Here is an 18,172-nt window from a genome sequence, read left to right as displayed (position 1 = left end):
TTAGGATTGTAAATAGAGCTCATTTTGGCCACCATTACAAGAGAAGGTATGATCCTTAATCCCCATTATTTATGTCCTCCTCCAAATTGAAATTAAAGTGTGGGTTCTGTAACATTTGCACATATAGATTTGCAAGATGGCTCACATACATTTGTCTATTTTATTTATTTATTAGGGTTGATTTACCGCCTTTTTGAAGGAATTCCCTCAAGGTGATGTACAGCAAGAATAAGTCAAACATAAGCAACAATTACAGCAGTAAAATTTTTCAAATAACAGTACAAAGTATGACATAAAGGGGCATTTTCGAAAGAAACGTCTAAGTCAGAATTTTTACATTTTACAAAGACGTCCAAATTCTGAGGCGAGGAGAAGGTCATAAGTACATAAGTATTGCCATACTGGGAAAGACCAAAGGTCCATCAAGCCCAGCATCCTGTTTCCAACAGTGGCCAATCCAGATCACAAATACCTGGCAAGATCCCAAAAAGTACAAAACATTTTATACTGCTTATCCCAGAAAGAGTGGATTTTCCCTAAGTCCATTTAATAATGGTCTATGGACTTTTCCTTTAGGAAGCTGTCCAAACCTTTTTTAAACTCCGCTAAGCTAACCACCTTTACCACATTCTCTGGCAATGAATTCCAGAGTTTAATTACGCATTGAGTGAAGAAAAACTTTCTCCAATTCGTTTTAAATTTACTACATTGTAGCTTCATCGCATGACCCCTAGTCCTAGTATTTTTGGAAAGCATGAACAGACGCTTCACATCTACCCGTTCAACTCCACTCATTATTTTATAAACCTCTATCATATCTCCCCTCAGCCGCCTTTTCTCCAAGCTGAAGAGCCCTAGCCGCTTTAGCCTTTCCTCATAGGGAAGTCGTCCCATCCCCTTTATCATTTTCGTCGCCCTTCTCTGCACCTTTTCTAGTTACACTATATCTTTTTTGAGATACGGCGACCAGAATTGAACACAATATTCGAGGTGCGGTCGCACCATGGAGCGATACAAAGGCATTATAACATCATCATTTTTGTTTTCCATTCCTTTCCTAATAATATCTAACATTCTATTTGCTTTCTTAGCCGCAGCAGCACACTGAGCAGAAGGTTTCAACATATCATCAACGATGACACCTAGATCCCTTTCTTGGTCCGTGACTCCTAATGTGGAACCTTGCGTGACATAGCTATAATTCGGGTTCCTCTTTCCCACATGCATCACTTTGCACTTGCTCACATTAAACGTCATCTGCCATTTAGATGCCCAGTCTCCCAGTCTTGTAAGGTCCTCCTGTAATTTTTCACAATCCTCCCACAATTTAACGACTTTGAATAACTTTGTGTCATCAGCAAACTTAATTACCTCACTAGTTACTCCCATCTCTAGGTCATTTATAAATATGTTAAAAAGCAGCGGTCCCAGCACAGACCCCTGGGGAACCCCACTAACTACCCTTCTCCATTGAGAATAGTGACCATTTAACCCTACTCTCTGTTTTCTATCTTTTAACCAGTTTTTAATCCACAATAGAACACTACTTCCTATCCCATGACTCTCCAATTTCCTCTGGAGTCTTTCATGAGGTACTTTGTCAAACACCTTCTGAAAATCCAGATACACAATATCAACAGGCTCACCTCTATCCACATGTTTGTTCACCCCTTCAAAGAAATGTAGTAGATTGGTGAGGCAAGATTTCCCTTGACTAAATCCATGTTGACTTTGTCTCATTAATCCATCGTTTGAATATGCTCTGTAATTTTGTTCTTAATAATAGTCTCTACCATTTTGCCCAGCACCGACATCAGACTCACCGGTCTATAATTTCCCAGATCTCCTGTGGAACCTTTTTGAAAAATTGGCGTTACATTGGCCACCCTCCAGTCTTCCGGTACCACACTCGATTTTAAGGATAAATTACATATTTCTAACAATAGCTCTGCAAGCTCATTTTTCAGTTCTATCAGTACTCTGGGATGAATACCATCTGGTCCAGGAGATTCGCGACTCTTCAGTTTGTAGAACTGCCCCATTACATCCTCCAGGCTTACAGCTTCGAATACCATTTCCGGCACCGGTATCACTCCCAAATCTTCCTCGATGAAGACCGAAGCAAAGAATTCATTTAATCTCTCCGCTACGGCTTTGTCATCCCTGATTGCCCCTTTTACTCCTCGGTCATCTAGCGGTCCAACCGATTCTTTTGCCGGCTTCCTGCTTTTAATATACCTAAAAAAATTTTACTGTGTGTTTTTGCCTGCAACGCAATCTTTTTTTCGAAGTCCCTCTTAACCTTCCTTATCAGCGCTTTGCATTTGACTTCACATTCCTTATGCCGTTTCTTATTATTTTCAGTCGGTTCCTTCTTCCATTTTCTGAAGGATTTTCTTTTAGCTCTAATAGCTTCCGTCACCTCACATTTTAACCATGCTGGCTGTCGTTTTTTAATACGTGGAATATATTTGGCCTGAGCTTCCAGGATGGTGTTTTTGAACAGCATTCATGCCTGATGTAAATTTTTGATCCTCGCAGTTGCTCCTCTAAGTTTTCTTTTCACCATTCTTCCCATTTTATCATAGTCTCCTTTTTTAAAGTTCAACGCTAACGTATTTGATTTCCTATGTATACTTACTTCAAAGCTAATATCAAATCCGATCATATTATGATCACTGTTATCAAGCAGCCCCAGCACCATTACCTCCCGCACCAGATCGTGCGCTCCACTAAGGACTAGGTCTAGAATTTTTCCTTCTCTTGTCGGTTCCTGTACCAGCTGCTCCATAAAGCTGTCCTTGATTTCATCAAGGAATTTTACCTCCCTAGCGTGTCCCGATGTTACATTTACCCAGTCAATATCGGGGTAATTGAAATCACTCATTATTATTGTATTGCCCAGTTTGTTTGCATCCCTAATTTCCTTTAACATTTCTGCATCCGTCTGTTCATCCTGGCCAGGCGGATGATAGTACACTCCTATCACTATCCTTTTCCCCCTTACACATGGAATTTCAATCCACAGTGATTCCACGACGTGTTTTGTTTCCTGCAGAATTTTCAATCTATTTGATTCAAGGCTCTTGTTAATATACAATGCTACCCCTCCACCAATTCGATCCACCCTATCACTACGATATAATTTGTACCCCGGTATGACAGTGTCCCACTGGTTATCCTCCTTCCACCAGCCTAAACTGGATCCTGCAGTGCCTGGTAGATTCTATCTGTTAATGCTGTGGTACAAAGTTTTTAAAACTAAGTGGAAAAGACTATGGAGATTAGTTGATAAAATTTGCTTTTTATATTTTTATTTTTCCTAACACTAACCTACAATTCCTCCTTTAAACCCCAATCTTTAAGTTCCCAAAGCACAAAGCAAAATATCGTTCACTTACCAGAGAAATGTCCTCTTCTCTCGGAACTTCTCAGAAAACTTCTCATTTTCGGAAAAGATGGACGTCCATCTTTTGTGTTTGAAAATACCATGGACATCCTTGGATTTGGATGTTTGTGATTTGGACATATTTGATTTTCGTCCATTTTTGTAAAAATGACGTCCAAGTTTAAAACATCCAAAGTCAAGCCATTTGGACGTGGGAGGAGCCAGCATTTTTAGTAGACTGGTCCCCCTGACATGCCAGGACAGCAATCGGGCACCCTAGGGGGCACTGCAGTGGACTTCATAAAATGCTTCCAGGTACATAGCTCCCTTACCTTGTGTGCTGAGCCCCCCACCCCCCCAAAACCCACTACTCCCAACTGTACACCACTACCATAGCCCTTACGGGTGAAGGGGCACCTAAATGTGGGTACAATGGATTTCTGGTGTGTTTTGGAGGGTTCACAGTTTCCGGCACAAGATTAACAGGTATTGGGGGGAGGGGCCTGGGTCCACCTGTCTGAAGTGCACTAAAATACTTCAGGGATCTGCATACTGCTGTCATGGACCTGATTATGACATCTGAGGCTGGCAAAGAGACTGGCAAATAATGTTCTTCACCACACGTTTTGGGGGTGGGACGGGGGTTAGTGACCACTGGGGCAGTAAGGGGAGGTCATCCCTGATTCCCTCCAGTGGTCATCTGGTCATTTGGGGCACCTTTTTGTGCCTTATTCGTAATAAAAACAGGTCCAGCTCAAAACATCCAAGTTTTAGTGCTGGACGTTTTTGCTTAGTTCCATTATGGCTCAAAGACGTCCAAGTCTTAGGAACGCCGAAGTCCCACCTTAAACACACCTCCAATATGCCCCCTTGAGATTTGGACGTCCTTGCGACGGACTTCCGAGAAAGACATCCAAAATGCGGTTTCGATTATACCGATTTGGATGTTTCTGTGAGATGGACGTTCAAGTGCCGATTTATGTCACTTTTTGGACGTCCATCTCTTTTGAAAATGAGCCTGATAGTATACTACTTATAATGTCAACACTGTACACAATAAAACATTTTAATAGACAGCATAGATGGAACATACAGATATATAAGAGAGAAAACTAAGGGAGTCAGAAAGGTGCTTGAATATTATCTTAGGGTAGGAGTGGATAAACAAGTCCTGCTACAGTATGTGTAGCCGGTGTCACTCCTTATGTGTGTGTGTGACTAGCAAGTTAGTTACTTCTTCCTTTAAAGGCCTGGTTGAAGAGCCAAGCTTTATGTGTCAACACCTAGACATTTAAGCTGTAGTGGCGTACCAAGGGGGGGGGGGGGGGGGCAGTCCGCCCTGGGTGCACGCCGCTGGGGGGGTGCTGCACGCCGGTCAGCGTTGTTCATTTCCATGCTCCCTCTGCCCCAGAACAGGTTACTTCCTGTTCTGGGGCAGAGGGAGCATGGAAACGAATGATGCTGACCAGCGTGTGGCATCCCCCCAGCGGCGTGCACCTGGGGGGAGGGGTTTTTTTCACTGGGGTGGGGGGGGTGTCCTTTTGCCGGGGGGGTCGCACTGCATGGGGGGGGGGGGCGCTGCACCCAGGGGGCGGGGCGCATTGGCGATCTGCCCCGGGTGTCAGCGCCCCTAGGAATGCCACTGTTAAGCTGCTGAGTTTCTTCCATTGATTTGCTCCTGTTGCACTTCCTAAGAAACACATGTGCACTTCTGCATATATTTTAATACAAAACAATACCAACGCTTGTATTCCGCAGTTACCCAACAAGTTTAGTTCAATGCAGATCACAGAAAAAGAGACCAAGACTTCCGGAAACTCCTGATCGAAACAATCCAACCTAAATGCCTTAACCCTGCTACACAACAAGATATAAGTTCGTACTGGACATAACCTAACCCTTCTTCCTTATAACCCCAATGTGCCTCTCACACTTGATCAATACCCTGTCATTAACCTCACTTTGTATTTGTTCATATCGGTATTGGTGATCGCCTCTACTGTACTATGTAAGCCACATTGAGCCTGCAAATAGATGGGATACAAATGTAACAAATAAAATAAAATAAACTATTTAACTCTGAACATCAAGATCAGAGATTTTAAAAAAATGTTCCTTTAGCATTTCTGAAAAAGTTTCATCTTCTAGAACAATCTTAGATCATCACTTTCCAACAGTGGCGTAGCAAGGGCAGGGCGGTGGGGGTGGTCCGCCCCGGGTGCACGCTGCTGGAGGGGTGCAGAGAGCAGCCGCGCGCCTGTCGGCTATGCTGGTTCCTTGCTCCCTCTGCCCTGGAACAGGTTACTTCCTGTTCCGGGGCAGAGGGAGCCAGCAGAGCCGACAGCCGCGCAGCTGATCTCTCAGCTAAGAATGCACGGGGGGGGGGGGGGGGTCGTGCTGCATCCTGGGGGGGGGGACGCCGCTGCACCACCCCGGGTGGCAGCCGACCTAGGAACGCCACTGCTTTCTAACCTAATTTCCTGGGGTTCTGTGTTCCATAAAAGAGGAGCATGATATTAATGCTGGGGTTTACTAAGCTGTTAGCATGGCTGGCTGTGTGCTAGTGCCGACACAGCCCGTTCACTTTGAATGGGCTGTGTTGGCAATGCCATGCAGAAGCCGCTAGCGTGGCTTAGTAAATAATTAAAGAGAATTTACAGCTTTTACTGATGGACATTGAAGTTTCAGAGGAACCTGATTTCATAAACAGCTACAGGATGGTGTACAAGATAGAAAATGTTATAAATAAGGTGGTGGAAAGCCAGAAATGATTCTATGGATAAAAGCACGTAGTTTGAATAAACATCAAGCCTCTACTGGAAGCCAGTGTAATTTAATAAAGCATAGAGAAGTGTGATCATATTTCCCAGCCCTACATAATAAACTGGCAGCCGTATTTTGCAATGTCTGTAGTTGTTTCCTTAAGCAATCTGAGAAGCCCTACATACAGGATGTTCCATGCCTGCCGCTCTTTTTCTTAATTGAGCACATCCTAAATTGGACATCTCCATTCCAATTAGTGTATTCTGTGTAAAATGAGTTTCACATGCAGTAAAACACCCCATTCTACAGATGCTCCTTTATCATCCTCTGTAGTACTGTTTGCTTAGATTAGAAACCCTTCAGATTATGGATTGCCCTCCATTTTCTGCATGTCTTCCTAAACATGGCTACTTTTTTCTTTTCTCTTGTGCACTGCAGTGTAGTTTGATGGTAATATAAATAATAGCAATGCAGTGACACCCTTATCAGAGTTCTGCTACTCAATGTCCTCTGCAGATGCATGCCAAGGACTTTGCTTTGTAAATATTCTTTCTTCTGCCTCTGCCACATACAGCTGATGTCATTATTAGGTCTAACAGACACCTTTCATTTAGCTATCATTTAATATTTGGATGTTAAATTCCATATATAAAAATTTGCAAGTACTCCTTCTTTAGTAGGTCGTGTTAGAGAAGAAACGAACATTTCTGGAAGTGAGGCTCTTCTGCTGTTACATTTGTGGTGATACACACTGTGTTGAACTTAATCTAGGGATCCCAAACTTACCTCGGGGGGGGGGGGGGGGGGGGTCCTTTTACCAAGCTGCGGGAAAAAGGGCCCTGCACTAGAGGTGGGGGCCAGTTTTCCTGCACATCAGGGCCATTTTTTCTGCAGCCGTTAAAGATCCCCAAAAATGGCCACACAGTGAGATAACTCTTACCGCATGGCCATGCAGCAGGGAACCCTTAACGCCACTCCCTGAGGTGGTGATAAGGGCTCCTGCGCTAACCCGGCAGTTGCAACAGGTCTCCTAGAATTATCTAGTGTGTGTTGCAGCCTTCGTGCAGCATGTGTCCTGTTCCTGATGGTGTTCCAGTCCTGTTCCTGATTCTGTTGGAGTCTGTGTTCCAGTCCTATTCCAGCCAGTGTCTCATTGTGCCTTGTTGTCCCCAGACTCCGGGTCATCCAAGTCTGCCATTCCCTGGTCCTGACCTCATCAGGCCAGGCCCCCAATGGCCTTCTTAAGGGCCATTCCCTGGCCTCAACTCCGTTGGGTCAGCCCCCAAGGGCTCTTCTAAGAGCCATCCTCTGGTCACATCCTCTCCAGGGTATGACTCGCCTGCCGCCAGTTGGTGCTTGCCTAGCCTTCGGGCTAGGTGGGTAGCATAAACCTGACTGCAGCCCAAGGGTTCACCTTATGTACTGTGACACTTCAATTCTTCTTTTATTACCTAATAAAGGCCATCTCAGTTTTTATGAAAATTTTGGCACCCCCAAAAAAGGTTTATCAGCTAGACTTATTCTACTGCATGTGTAGAACAGACTCACCAGTAGCTCTGTAGTATAATGAAATTCAAGCTGATTATCATATTAATTTATGCCACAGGAAGGAACTGTGTGATTATGCAGAACACTGAGTATTTTCCGATCGTTTCATGGAACAGGGCATTTATTAAGATGTTGAGCTTCTCTTGATACAGCTGGGAGTTCTTAAGATAGTGAACAGCTTCACTGTTTAGAAATACAGAGAAAAATAAAGTGTCTTACCAGTGAGTGATGGAGTACACACCCTGCTTCTTAACTCTTGAGAGGAAAACTTTCCGAAGGCACACCAAAGTTATATTACTGCAGCTAGAGAACCTCCTGCCTCTGACCATGGATGAAGTATTTTTTCATGGAGAGGGTGGTGGATACATGGAATGCCCTCCCTCAAGAGGTGGTAGAGATGAAAATGGTAATGGAATTCAAACATGCAAGGGATAAACACAAAGGAATCCTGTTTAGAAGGAATGGATCCACAGAATCTTAGCCGAGATTGGGCAGCGATGCTGGTAATTGGGAAGCAAAACCGGTGCTGGGCAGACTTCTACTGTCTACGCCCTGATCGTGACTAAGTAGATAGGGATGGGCTGGAATGTAAATTTTAAGGGGCTTCAATGTTAGTTTCAGAACCTTTAGTACAAGAACAGTGCTGGGCAGACTTCTACGTTTCTGTGCCCTGAGAATGGCAAGGACAAATCAAACTCAGCTATACATAAAAAAGTATCACATACCATGTAAAATGAGTTTATCTTGTTGGGCAGACTGGATGGACCGTTCAGGTCTTTATCTGCTGTCACTTACTATGTTACTATGAACTGATTACCATTTGCCCATCTTATCTCAAGATTATATAAAGAACATATTTCTAACAGTACCTTCCTTTCACCAGGTTTACCTGGATACTACTAGAATGTCATCCTTCAGCGTAGTCGCTCCTACCCTCTGGAATAGCCCAGGGAAAGTTTTGGGGCAGCCACAAGCAGCTTGTGAGAGTGGCTGCCTCACTGGGGCTCCTTTAAGAAGGGAAATACATCTTTAAAGAAGATTGGGAAGGAAGGAAGAGACGGACTGTGGTGGGGAGAAGGGGAAGATATGCCTGGACCACGGGTCCCCTGGAGCTGCGGTGTGCAGGGCAGCTGCCCTGTTTGCCCTCCCCCTGCTCCCACCTAACGCCGACCCTGGCCGTGACAAGTCCTTTTTTCCCTCCTGTGTGAATAAATATTTTCAATTCTGCAGGAAGTACACATTTTCACCTTCAGAGAGTCCCTTGTACCTCATGCTTTAAGAATGTGACTTACATTTAGACACAGGATAAACAGTTTCTCTCACTTGCTACATTGTATAAGGTTCCCATTACACCCTGGAGCTGTTAGTGTGGTCCCACTAGTGGACTGAACTGCTTTGAACTGGTAAAGTGGGGTTTCATAAGCTAACAAGAGAGGGAGGTTAGTAAACTGTGTCCTAATTGACTGGGTTTTCACCCTCCTCCTCCTCCTTTAACTGCCGTATTTGTTTTTCTTTCCAACTTTTCTTTATTGAGCTGCACATTTGAAAAAAAGGAAACACACACAGGGCAAGATGCATCAACAAAAGGTAAAACAACCAAAAATGTAAAAGTCATTACCGTTTTAGAAAAAACGAAGGATGCACTAAAAAAAAAGACGCACATGTTCGGCACGGTATTCAAACGTTGGATGCGTTAAAGCATCGTTAATCTGGTGTAATCTCTGCCAGCGGTATAGGAAACGCATGCGCACAATCGCCAAACCTATGACTTGCCCGAAGACGCCGCGACAGCTGATATTGGAGAGTGCAGTTGAAAGCGTGCATCACAAAAATAGCCTTCCATTTTGGCCATTATTCACACCCAAATAATAAAAATGCCTTTTTTGGCCGTGCTTCACAGTCAGCTAAGAGATCTGGAAGTCTCTGAGCTAAATCACAGCGCATTTAGCTAAACGCGCTGTGATTGGCTCAGAGACTTCCAGGTCTCTCAGCTGAGTGAAGCATGGCCAAAAAGGAAGTTTTTATTATTTGGGTGTGAATAATGGCCAAAATGGAAGGCTACTTTTGTGATGCACACTTTCAACTGCACTCTTCGATATCAGCTGATTGAAAAACGGGGAGGTGAGTGGCACGGCGTCTTCGGGCGGCGTATATGACACATGTTTGACAATTTTTCGATCTAGTGCAGCCCCAACAAGAGGTACAACCTCTCGTTAAATTTTCCGGCGATTTCCATCATTAAGGCAATCGGAAAAGGTTAGTGCATCTCATTACAATAGGGTTTCTGCACAATTTGCTCATCTGCATTCCGTTTTCGTTAGCTGCTACCGCCGTTGGAAAATGGCCTTTAGTGCATGCCACGGTTTAAAACTTGTTCGTTAAAGTCTCGTTTAGTTTAGTGCATCTTGCCCACAGTATCAAAAGATAATGAAGTAGAATTGCAGGGGCTGATGCAGGCCAACCAGAGTGTAACAGGATGGAGAGATGTAAATGAAACTCTCCAGCCTTTTCTTATTCCTCAGCTTCCAGATCTCATTCTCTTTGTCCATCATTTTATCGATCTCCAAACACTTTTCTTCCACTTGCGCAGCAGCTTCTTTCCCTTAATAAATGATCTGATCCCCTAGGTAGCATAATTTACCTAGGGATCATTTTACTAAGGCGCAGAGGCACCTATGTGCATCCAACATGAGTGAACTACTAATCCAATTTGGAACTACCACATGCCCTGGGCGGTAATTCCATTTTTTACGTGCATCCAATATGCGCGGCAGAAAATATTTTTTTATTTTCCATTGCGTGGCACCAACCGGGCTGTAATCAGTAGTCTACGTTCCCTGACGATTACCACCCAGTTAATGCATGAGACCTTACCGCTAAATCAATGGGTGGCGGTAAGGTCTCAAGGCCCAAAATGGACGCGTGCCAATTTTTATTTTGCCGCATGTCCATTTTCAGCCCCCCCCCCCAAAAAATGCCTCTTTTGCAGGTGAACTGAAAAATGGACCTGCGTGCGTCCAATACACACGCCTACAACAGCACAGGCCATTTTGAGGGGTATAATCGAACGGGGCCTGCAATCTATAAGGGCGGCCAACTTCAAGGCCGGCCCTATAAAGCGGTGTCCCCGACCTTATTATTGAAACAAGATGGCCGGCCATCTTTCGTTTCGATAATACGGTTGGAGCCAGCCAAATCTCAACATTTGGGCCGGCTTTAGAGATGGCCGGCATTGGTTTTCAGCGATAATGGAAACTAATGGCGGCCATCTCAAACCCGGCCAAATCCAAGGCATTTGGTCGTGGGAGGAGCCAGCATTTGTAGTGCACTGGTCCCCCTCACATGCCAGGACACCAACCGGGCACCCTAGGGGGCACTGCAATGGACTTCAGAAATTGCTCCCAGATGCATAGCTCCCTTACTTTGTGTGCTGAGCCCCCCCAAAACCCACTCCCCACAACTCTACACCACTACCATAGCCCTTAGGGATGAAGGGTGGCACCTACATGTGGGTACAGTGGGTTTTGGGGGGGGGGGTTTGGAGGGCTCCCATTTACCACCACAAGTGTAACAGGTAGGGGAGGATGGACCTGTATCCACCTGCCTGAAGTGCACTGCACCCACTAAAAACTGCTCCAGGGACCTGCATACTGCTGTCATGGAGCTGGGTATGACATTTGAGGCTGGCAAAAAAATGTTTAAAAATTTTTTTTAGGGTGGGAGGGGGTTGGTGACCACTGGGGGATTAAGAGGAGGTCATCCCCGATTCCCTCCGGTGGTCATCTGGTCAGTTTGGGCACCTTTTTGAGGCTTGGTCGTGGACAAAAAGAGACCAAGTAAAGTTGGCCAAATGCTCGTCAGGGCCGGCTTTCTTTTTTCCATTATCGGGCGAAGCCGGCCATCTCGTAACCACGCCCACGTCCCGCCTTCTGTACCCTGCTGACACAACCTCTTGAAGTTTGGCCGGCTCTGCGACGGAAAGCAGTTGAAGCCGGCCAAAATCGTCTTTCGATTATACCGATTTGGCCGGGTTTAGGAGATGGCTGGCCATCTCCCAATTTGTGTAAGAAGATGGCCAGCCTTCTCCTTTGAAAATAAGCAGGTTTTTGGCACACCTTAGTAAAAGGACCCCCCCTAGGTTGTAAGGATGTAGTGTTAAAAAAAACTTCAAACTTTATTAAATGCCACTGCACGATTAAAAGTTTCCCCATTATTGATACAGTTGCATCGGTTGCCAGTTCAAATGCGAGTTGCCCTTAAGCTCTGTTGCCTTGTTTTTTGAATTGTGCACAGTGACGTACCGGAGTGTACGGTAAGTCTGATAACGATTATCGCATAGAAATATTACACGTGGATCTAGATACTTTCTGCTTTTACAATGTCCAGAGGCAAAAAAGGTTTTCTCTGCTTATTTGGCAGCCAGCCACTGGAATGAATTACCTGCTGATCGAAGAAGGCAATCTGATTATATGGTTTTTTGAAAACTGTTGAAAACCTTCTTGTTTAAGGCATTTTTAATGTGACTGTGTTATTTTTCTTGGCGGTTAGTTGACCATCATGTGTAATATTCCTGGAGTTGGTCCAGTTTATTCTTTTGAGAGCCACACTGAACTTTTGTGGTAAGTGTGGGAAACAAATGTCATGTATTACACAGCACAACAAAAAAAAATTTTTCGTGTGCTGGGACAAAAACCATTTGTCCTATACTAAATTCAGTGTGCGTATTCCAAATCCGAAGTCAGAATTGTTGTAACACATCAGGAAATTTTGTTGTGCATAAGTTTGCCCAAATGAATTAAGCACTTGGAAAGCATTGAATAATTTTTTACAGAACGTGTTTTACTCCAACAATTACCTGATCTACATCAAAGTTTTTGTAGTAAACAGTATATGAAAATGGAATGGAATAACAAAATTTCAAAAAAGGCTCATATTCCAGTTTAAAAGTCTTACTTCAGCAAGGCCCAGTACTGTTAAAAGTGCTTCAGGCATCTACTTTTGCATTTGTGACTGGTCATATTTTCCCGCAGTAGTCCCCCATCATGTTGGGATTCCAGCTGCCTTGATATCTGTTCTCCATTGTAGAAATGTCTTTATGGAACCTCTCTCCATGTTCGTCACTTACGTGTCCCAAATTGGGTGGGAAAAAGTCAAGTTGGGAATGTAAGAAATGCATTTTCAATGACATTCGGCAGCCAAGTTGTTCATATGCTTTAAGCATGTTGTCTACTAGTTCAGCATAGTTTGCAGCTCGTCTGTTCACAAGGAAGTTCTGCACTACTAGCACAAATGCATCCCAAGCATTAATATTATAAGTGAATAGGCTTTGCATGTATTACTTAAAATCTAGACATGTCAGGCAAATTCGGAGTTCATATTGGGAATCGACGGGTTCAATTTAGTATAAATCACATGTTTTTCTCTCAGTAGCAAAATCATTGTTACGTTGTGTTATTATTATTATTGTTATTATTATTATTGAGGGTCTTTTACTAAAGCTTAGCTCGAGCTATCTGCAGAGCCACCGAGAGACTGGGCCGGGCCCGGGGCAAGGCCGCCCCCGGGGCCCCGCCCCTGCCGCCCTCGTTGCCCCAAGGTCACCACCGCCACTCCCTCCCTCCACCCCCCCAAGGTCGCCACTGCTCCCCCCCAAGATCGCTGCAGCCACTGCTCCCCCCTCCGCCCCCCCCGATGTCACCGCCTCCGCTCCCCCCTCCGTCCACCACCAGGCCGGGCCCCCTGCATTGAAATCACAGTCTCACCTCCATGAAAGCAGTGCTGCAGGCAGCAGAATGCCTCCCTTCGGCCCTCCTTCCCTCCTTGTGTCCCGCCCTCACGGAAGTTACGACAGACAAGGGCGGGACACAGGGAGGGAAGGTGAGACTGCGATTTCAATGCAGGGGGCAGACGGTCGATGATGGAGGGTGGGTGGGACTGCGGCACCAGGCCCCCCTTGGAGGCCCGGGCCTGGGGAATTTTGTCCCCCCTGCCCCCCTCTCAGCGGCTATGGTTATCTGTAATGGGCCCTGCTGCAGATAACTTGAGCTAATCTTTAGTAAAAGACTCCCATGATTATTATTATTATTATTATTAGCTGATTCTGAAACACTGAGTTAAGCTATAGCCAGGTTTCACTTATTGCCTAGGTTGGCATTTCACTAGTACTGATTGACTGAAACTGAGGTAGTGATGTTAAAAAGATGCATCTGTTGCAATATTCATAGAAAAATATTCTTATCATCCTTCTTATTTTATTTTATTTATTTATTTATTTCATTTATATCCCATATTACCCCAATTAATAGATCAGGTTCAAAGTGGCTAACAGCTCAGTGTAATTAACAGTATAAAAAGTGATACAGGAAAATATACATTAAGTAGTAATGACAAAACAAGTGAGGACTGAGTATTACAATATGTAATATGGAAACGAATGCTAGACGCAAAAAGGTAACAATTTATAGTCATCCATGTATAACAACCATTAGAGTGGAACTGAGAGATTGGAATAATTGTACCATTAGGGATTTAAATTAATTATTATTTTGCTTAGGACTTCCTGGGTCAGGCATTCTGCACTTTGGGAGAAGTGATTGGGTCACCCAGGAGCCGCCTCGAGAAGCTACTCACGTAAGTTCATAAAAACCGGATCTTTCTTTTCAAGTGCATGATATCCTGTTATTGGTAGCTACTTTTTCTACTCTCCCTTATCCCAGTGCTTTATCCTTTCTGGACACCCTAAGGACCAGTGCTGTACCAAGGGCTGAATGAGTGGTGTGGCTGCACAGGGCACAAATACAGAGGGGTGCAAAAATGGCTTCCAGCCCAGCATCTCCTCTCATGGATGGTGGCGAAGTGGGTGGGATACCAGTGGGCAACTGTAGCTCAGTACAGTTCTTTTAAGAACCCTGAAATTTCAGAACTTATTGTCTTTATGCAGGAACCCCAAACCTGCTAACCTTGTGTACAACGTCTTCCTTCCTCGGTTGATTAGAAAACCACAGAGAGGGAACATTTTGTAATTATATAAAGAGAAATGTTAGAATGAGGATTATGAAATGGTGGGAAGTCAATCCCTGTACTCTGATTAGCTACCAGTGAGTCTGACTTTTTCACACACTGTAATTGTAATAAAATCAGTTTGCAATTGCAATACAATGAGATGTTAGCATTCCTTACCTTCTCCTAGCTCAGAAGTTATAGCCTGCAGTACTCTATCACACAGTTTGCATTCTGATATCCTGCAGTAGTGCAAACCCTGCAACAATGTTGTGCACAGATGAAGCTGCCCGGAGGGCAGTAAAGAGTCACCTTTTGGGCATTCTAATATTACTGTATATCCCAAGTCTTTTCTTCCTAATACAAGAGGGACAGTTCCTGTCAGTGTGTACAAGACTGGACCCTCCCCCCCCCCACTTCTCCCAGGTATCTCATGACCTTATTAGATGATCTGCTTCACATTTATTTCCAGCTCCTTGCTGTACATCTCTGATGCATTCCTCTTCCATTAGAGATCTGCATTAGGAAGTGGGGTTTTAATCACCAAGCTTCTTGACAGATTCGAATGTCTCTTGCTTTGTTGTGCTCTGTTGCTTTCATTCCACAAGCTATTGTGTTCCCTCCTTTCATTCATTCTCCACCAAACATTAAACTCCACTCCCAAGGTTTCTCTTTTCATCTCCAGAGGGTGATTTATGTTCTCTTCCCCACCCACGTTCCAGTCTCCCTGTGCCTTGTACCTGTTGAGGTCAGGTGCTGGCTCTGGTTGAATAAAACCTGTTGTGCTAATGCATTTCTTCCATTGTGTGCCAGTGGGAGACTTGCTTAAGACACACTGTATAACCAGAGGAAGTGTGAGACCTAGAAAACCAGGGTTCAAATCCTGCCATTGACACTCCTTCTCCCTTGTTCTATAACCTCAGTGCCTAAATGTTAGGATTGTACAAAATGAGCACTTATGCACGTGAATTTTACATTCACACATATAAGGGCCAGTTGGACACTAAAATATATTCTGCCAACTTAGGGGCCTTTTACAAAGGCGTGCTGAAAAATGGCCTGTGGTAGTGTAGGCGAGTGTTTTGGGCACGCACAGAATCATTTTTCAGCGCACCTGTAAAAAATGTCTTCTTTTTATTTTTGCCAAAAATGGACGTGCGGCAAAATGAAAATTCCCGTGTGTCCATATCAGGTCTGAGACCTTATCACCAGCCATTGACCTAGTGGTAAGGTCTCGCGTGGTAACCGGGTGGTAATGGTCTACGTGCGTAAAATGCTGATTACCGCCCGATTACCACCCGCACGCCAAAAAATACAAATACTTTCAGGCACGCGAATCAGATGCACGTCAAAAATGCAATTTCCACGAGGGTCACATGGTAGCCGAGTGGTAACTCAAAATTGAAGCACATTGGGTGAATGTAGGCACCTACACAGCTTAGTAAAAGGGTCCCTTAGCATGCAACCCACGTACCCCAGATTCTATATATAGACTCCCTCCTCTTCCAGCAATGCCGGCTCGAAAATGGCGGTGCCCAGCCCTGCCCAGTGCATCCCTTATATGGTGTGAAACCCTGACCAGTGTATCCCAGGATGCACTGGGCAGGGCTGGGCGCCGCCATTTTCAAGGCGGCACTGCTGGAAGAGGAGGGAGTCTACATCCCTCTTCCAACAAAGGTACGGGGGTGGGGAAGAGGGCCACTAGACCACCAGGACAGGGGGGTTGATTTGCAACCCATTGGGCCATTAGGCCATTACTTGGGGGGATGCTGGGGGGGGGTTAGGGGGGCTGGAGACCCACCAGATCTCCACCCCCCCTGAACTTGTGTGTGGGGGTCGGGGGACTGGAGGTCCAACGGACCTCCAGCTCCCATGACACTGGCTCGGGGTGGGGGTACTAGGCCACCAGGGCCATGCTGTTTGGGGTCTGGTGGTCCCACGGACCTTCAGCCCCTGTGTTTGACAGGTCTGGGCTTTACACAGCCCCCAGACCTTTCAAACAAGTGCGGGAGGATTGTGCCTGAGCACATGCTCAGGCATAATCCTCCCGCACTTTACCCTATGATCAGAGATAGTAGTACACATAAATTTGCATGCTATTATCTCTGATCATAGGGGCGGTAAAGCTCCGTGCTGTTCCAGTGCTATTTTTAGAGCGCTGTTTGGAACAGCGCAGGGCTTTCAATCATCTGGGCAATAATGAGAGAGATCCCTGGGTTTTCAATTTCTGAAGCTTCCACATCAAAGTAATTCCTTGACAGAACTAAAAGAAGCTGCCAAAGAGCAGCAGAGACAGAGAACTGAGCACCCTTTCACGGATGAATTTATTGGTGTGCCTAACCCTGAGTGCACGAACATCATCTCAGCTCCTTGATACTTTTTTTTTAGTAAAGTAGGTGACGGGAAGTAGCTTTTCCTGTCTGCATTCGCAGTGGCTTGAACGGAATCCATCAGCTAATCACACAGTACTCACGGTGTGGTTGCACCATGGATCAATACAGATGCATTAGGATATTCAGCAGTTCTTTTAGGAATGAAGTAATAAAACGGAGAATATCATTGTGCCCCTGTTTTGAACCATGATACTGCCCCACTTTGAGTACTATCTACATTTCTGGTTATTCCATCTCTAAAAAAAAAAGATATAGCGGAACTAGAAAAGCTACAGAGAAGACAAGAATGTTAACAAAAATGAACCAGCTCCCTCATGATGAAAGTCTATACAGTTTAGACGTAGAGGGGATTTCATAGATGTTTATGAAATCATGAAACAAGTAAATAAGGGGTGGTTGTTAACCCTTTCAAACAATGCTGAGCAGTGGCGTTCCTAGGGGGGCGGACACCCGGGGCGGCGCTCCGCCCCCAAGTGCAGCGCCCCCCCCCGATGCAGCACGGACCCCCCCAACGAAAGACCCCCCCCACGAAAGAGCCCCCCCGGATGCATGCCGCTGGGGGGGGGGTGCTGCAACGCGCGCCTGCTGCGAGTTTACTAACTTTGCTCATTCGCTGCAGCTCCCTCTGCCCAGGAACAGGAAGTAACCTGTTCCGGGGCAGAGGGAGCTTCAGCGAACGAGAGAAGTTAGTGAACTCTCGCAGCAGGCGCGCGCCGCAGCACCCCCCAGTGGCGTGCATCCGGAGCGGACCGCCCCCACCGCCCCCCCCTTGGTACGCCACTGGTGCTGAGGGGCCACTATGAAACTAACAGGCAGCATATTTAAAACAAACTGGAGAAAGTACTTTTTTACAGAAATATACATTTGAACAGTGAATTTGTTGCTGGAAGATGTGATGAAAAAAAAAGTCCAACCTGATCGTAGTATATCAAATGATACAAATAATGGAATACAAATCATATATTAAAAAAATATATTTATTCCAAAGAATTTTTAAAATATAAAATAGTGATGAAACTGTAGGGGCCTATAACACACACACACACACACACACAAAAAAAACAAAACTGAAGAGGACCCT

The 18,172-nt window shown here is 45.1% G+C and overlaps 1 protein-coding gene across 1 annotated transcript in view; it reads left to right on the top strand.

Moving 5' to 3' along the window:
* CPNE9 (copine family member 9) overlaps positions 1-18,172 on the top strand; it is a 180,818-nt gene that overhangs the window by 65,340 nt on the left and 97,306 nt on the right. Inside the window, exon 7 of the mRNA XM_030206386.1 lies at positions 14,253-14,329. Coding sequence (XP_030062246.1) covers positions 14,253-14,329 — 77 coding nt within the window. The remainder of the gene's footprint in view (positions 1-14,252; positions 14,330-18,172) is intronic.

Source organism: Microcaecilia unicolor, chromosome 6, assembly GCF_901765095.1.
Source record: "Microcaecilia unicolor chromosome 6, aMicUni1.1, whole genome shotgun sequence".
Taxonomy (NCBI): Eukaryota; Metazoa; Chordata; class Amphibia; order Gymnophiona; family Siphonopidae; genus Microcaecilia; species Microcaecilia unicolor.
This window is presented reverse-complemented; position numbering and strand designations above follow the sequence as displayed.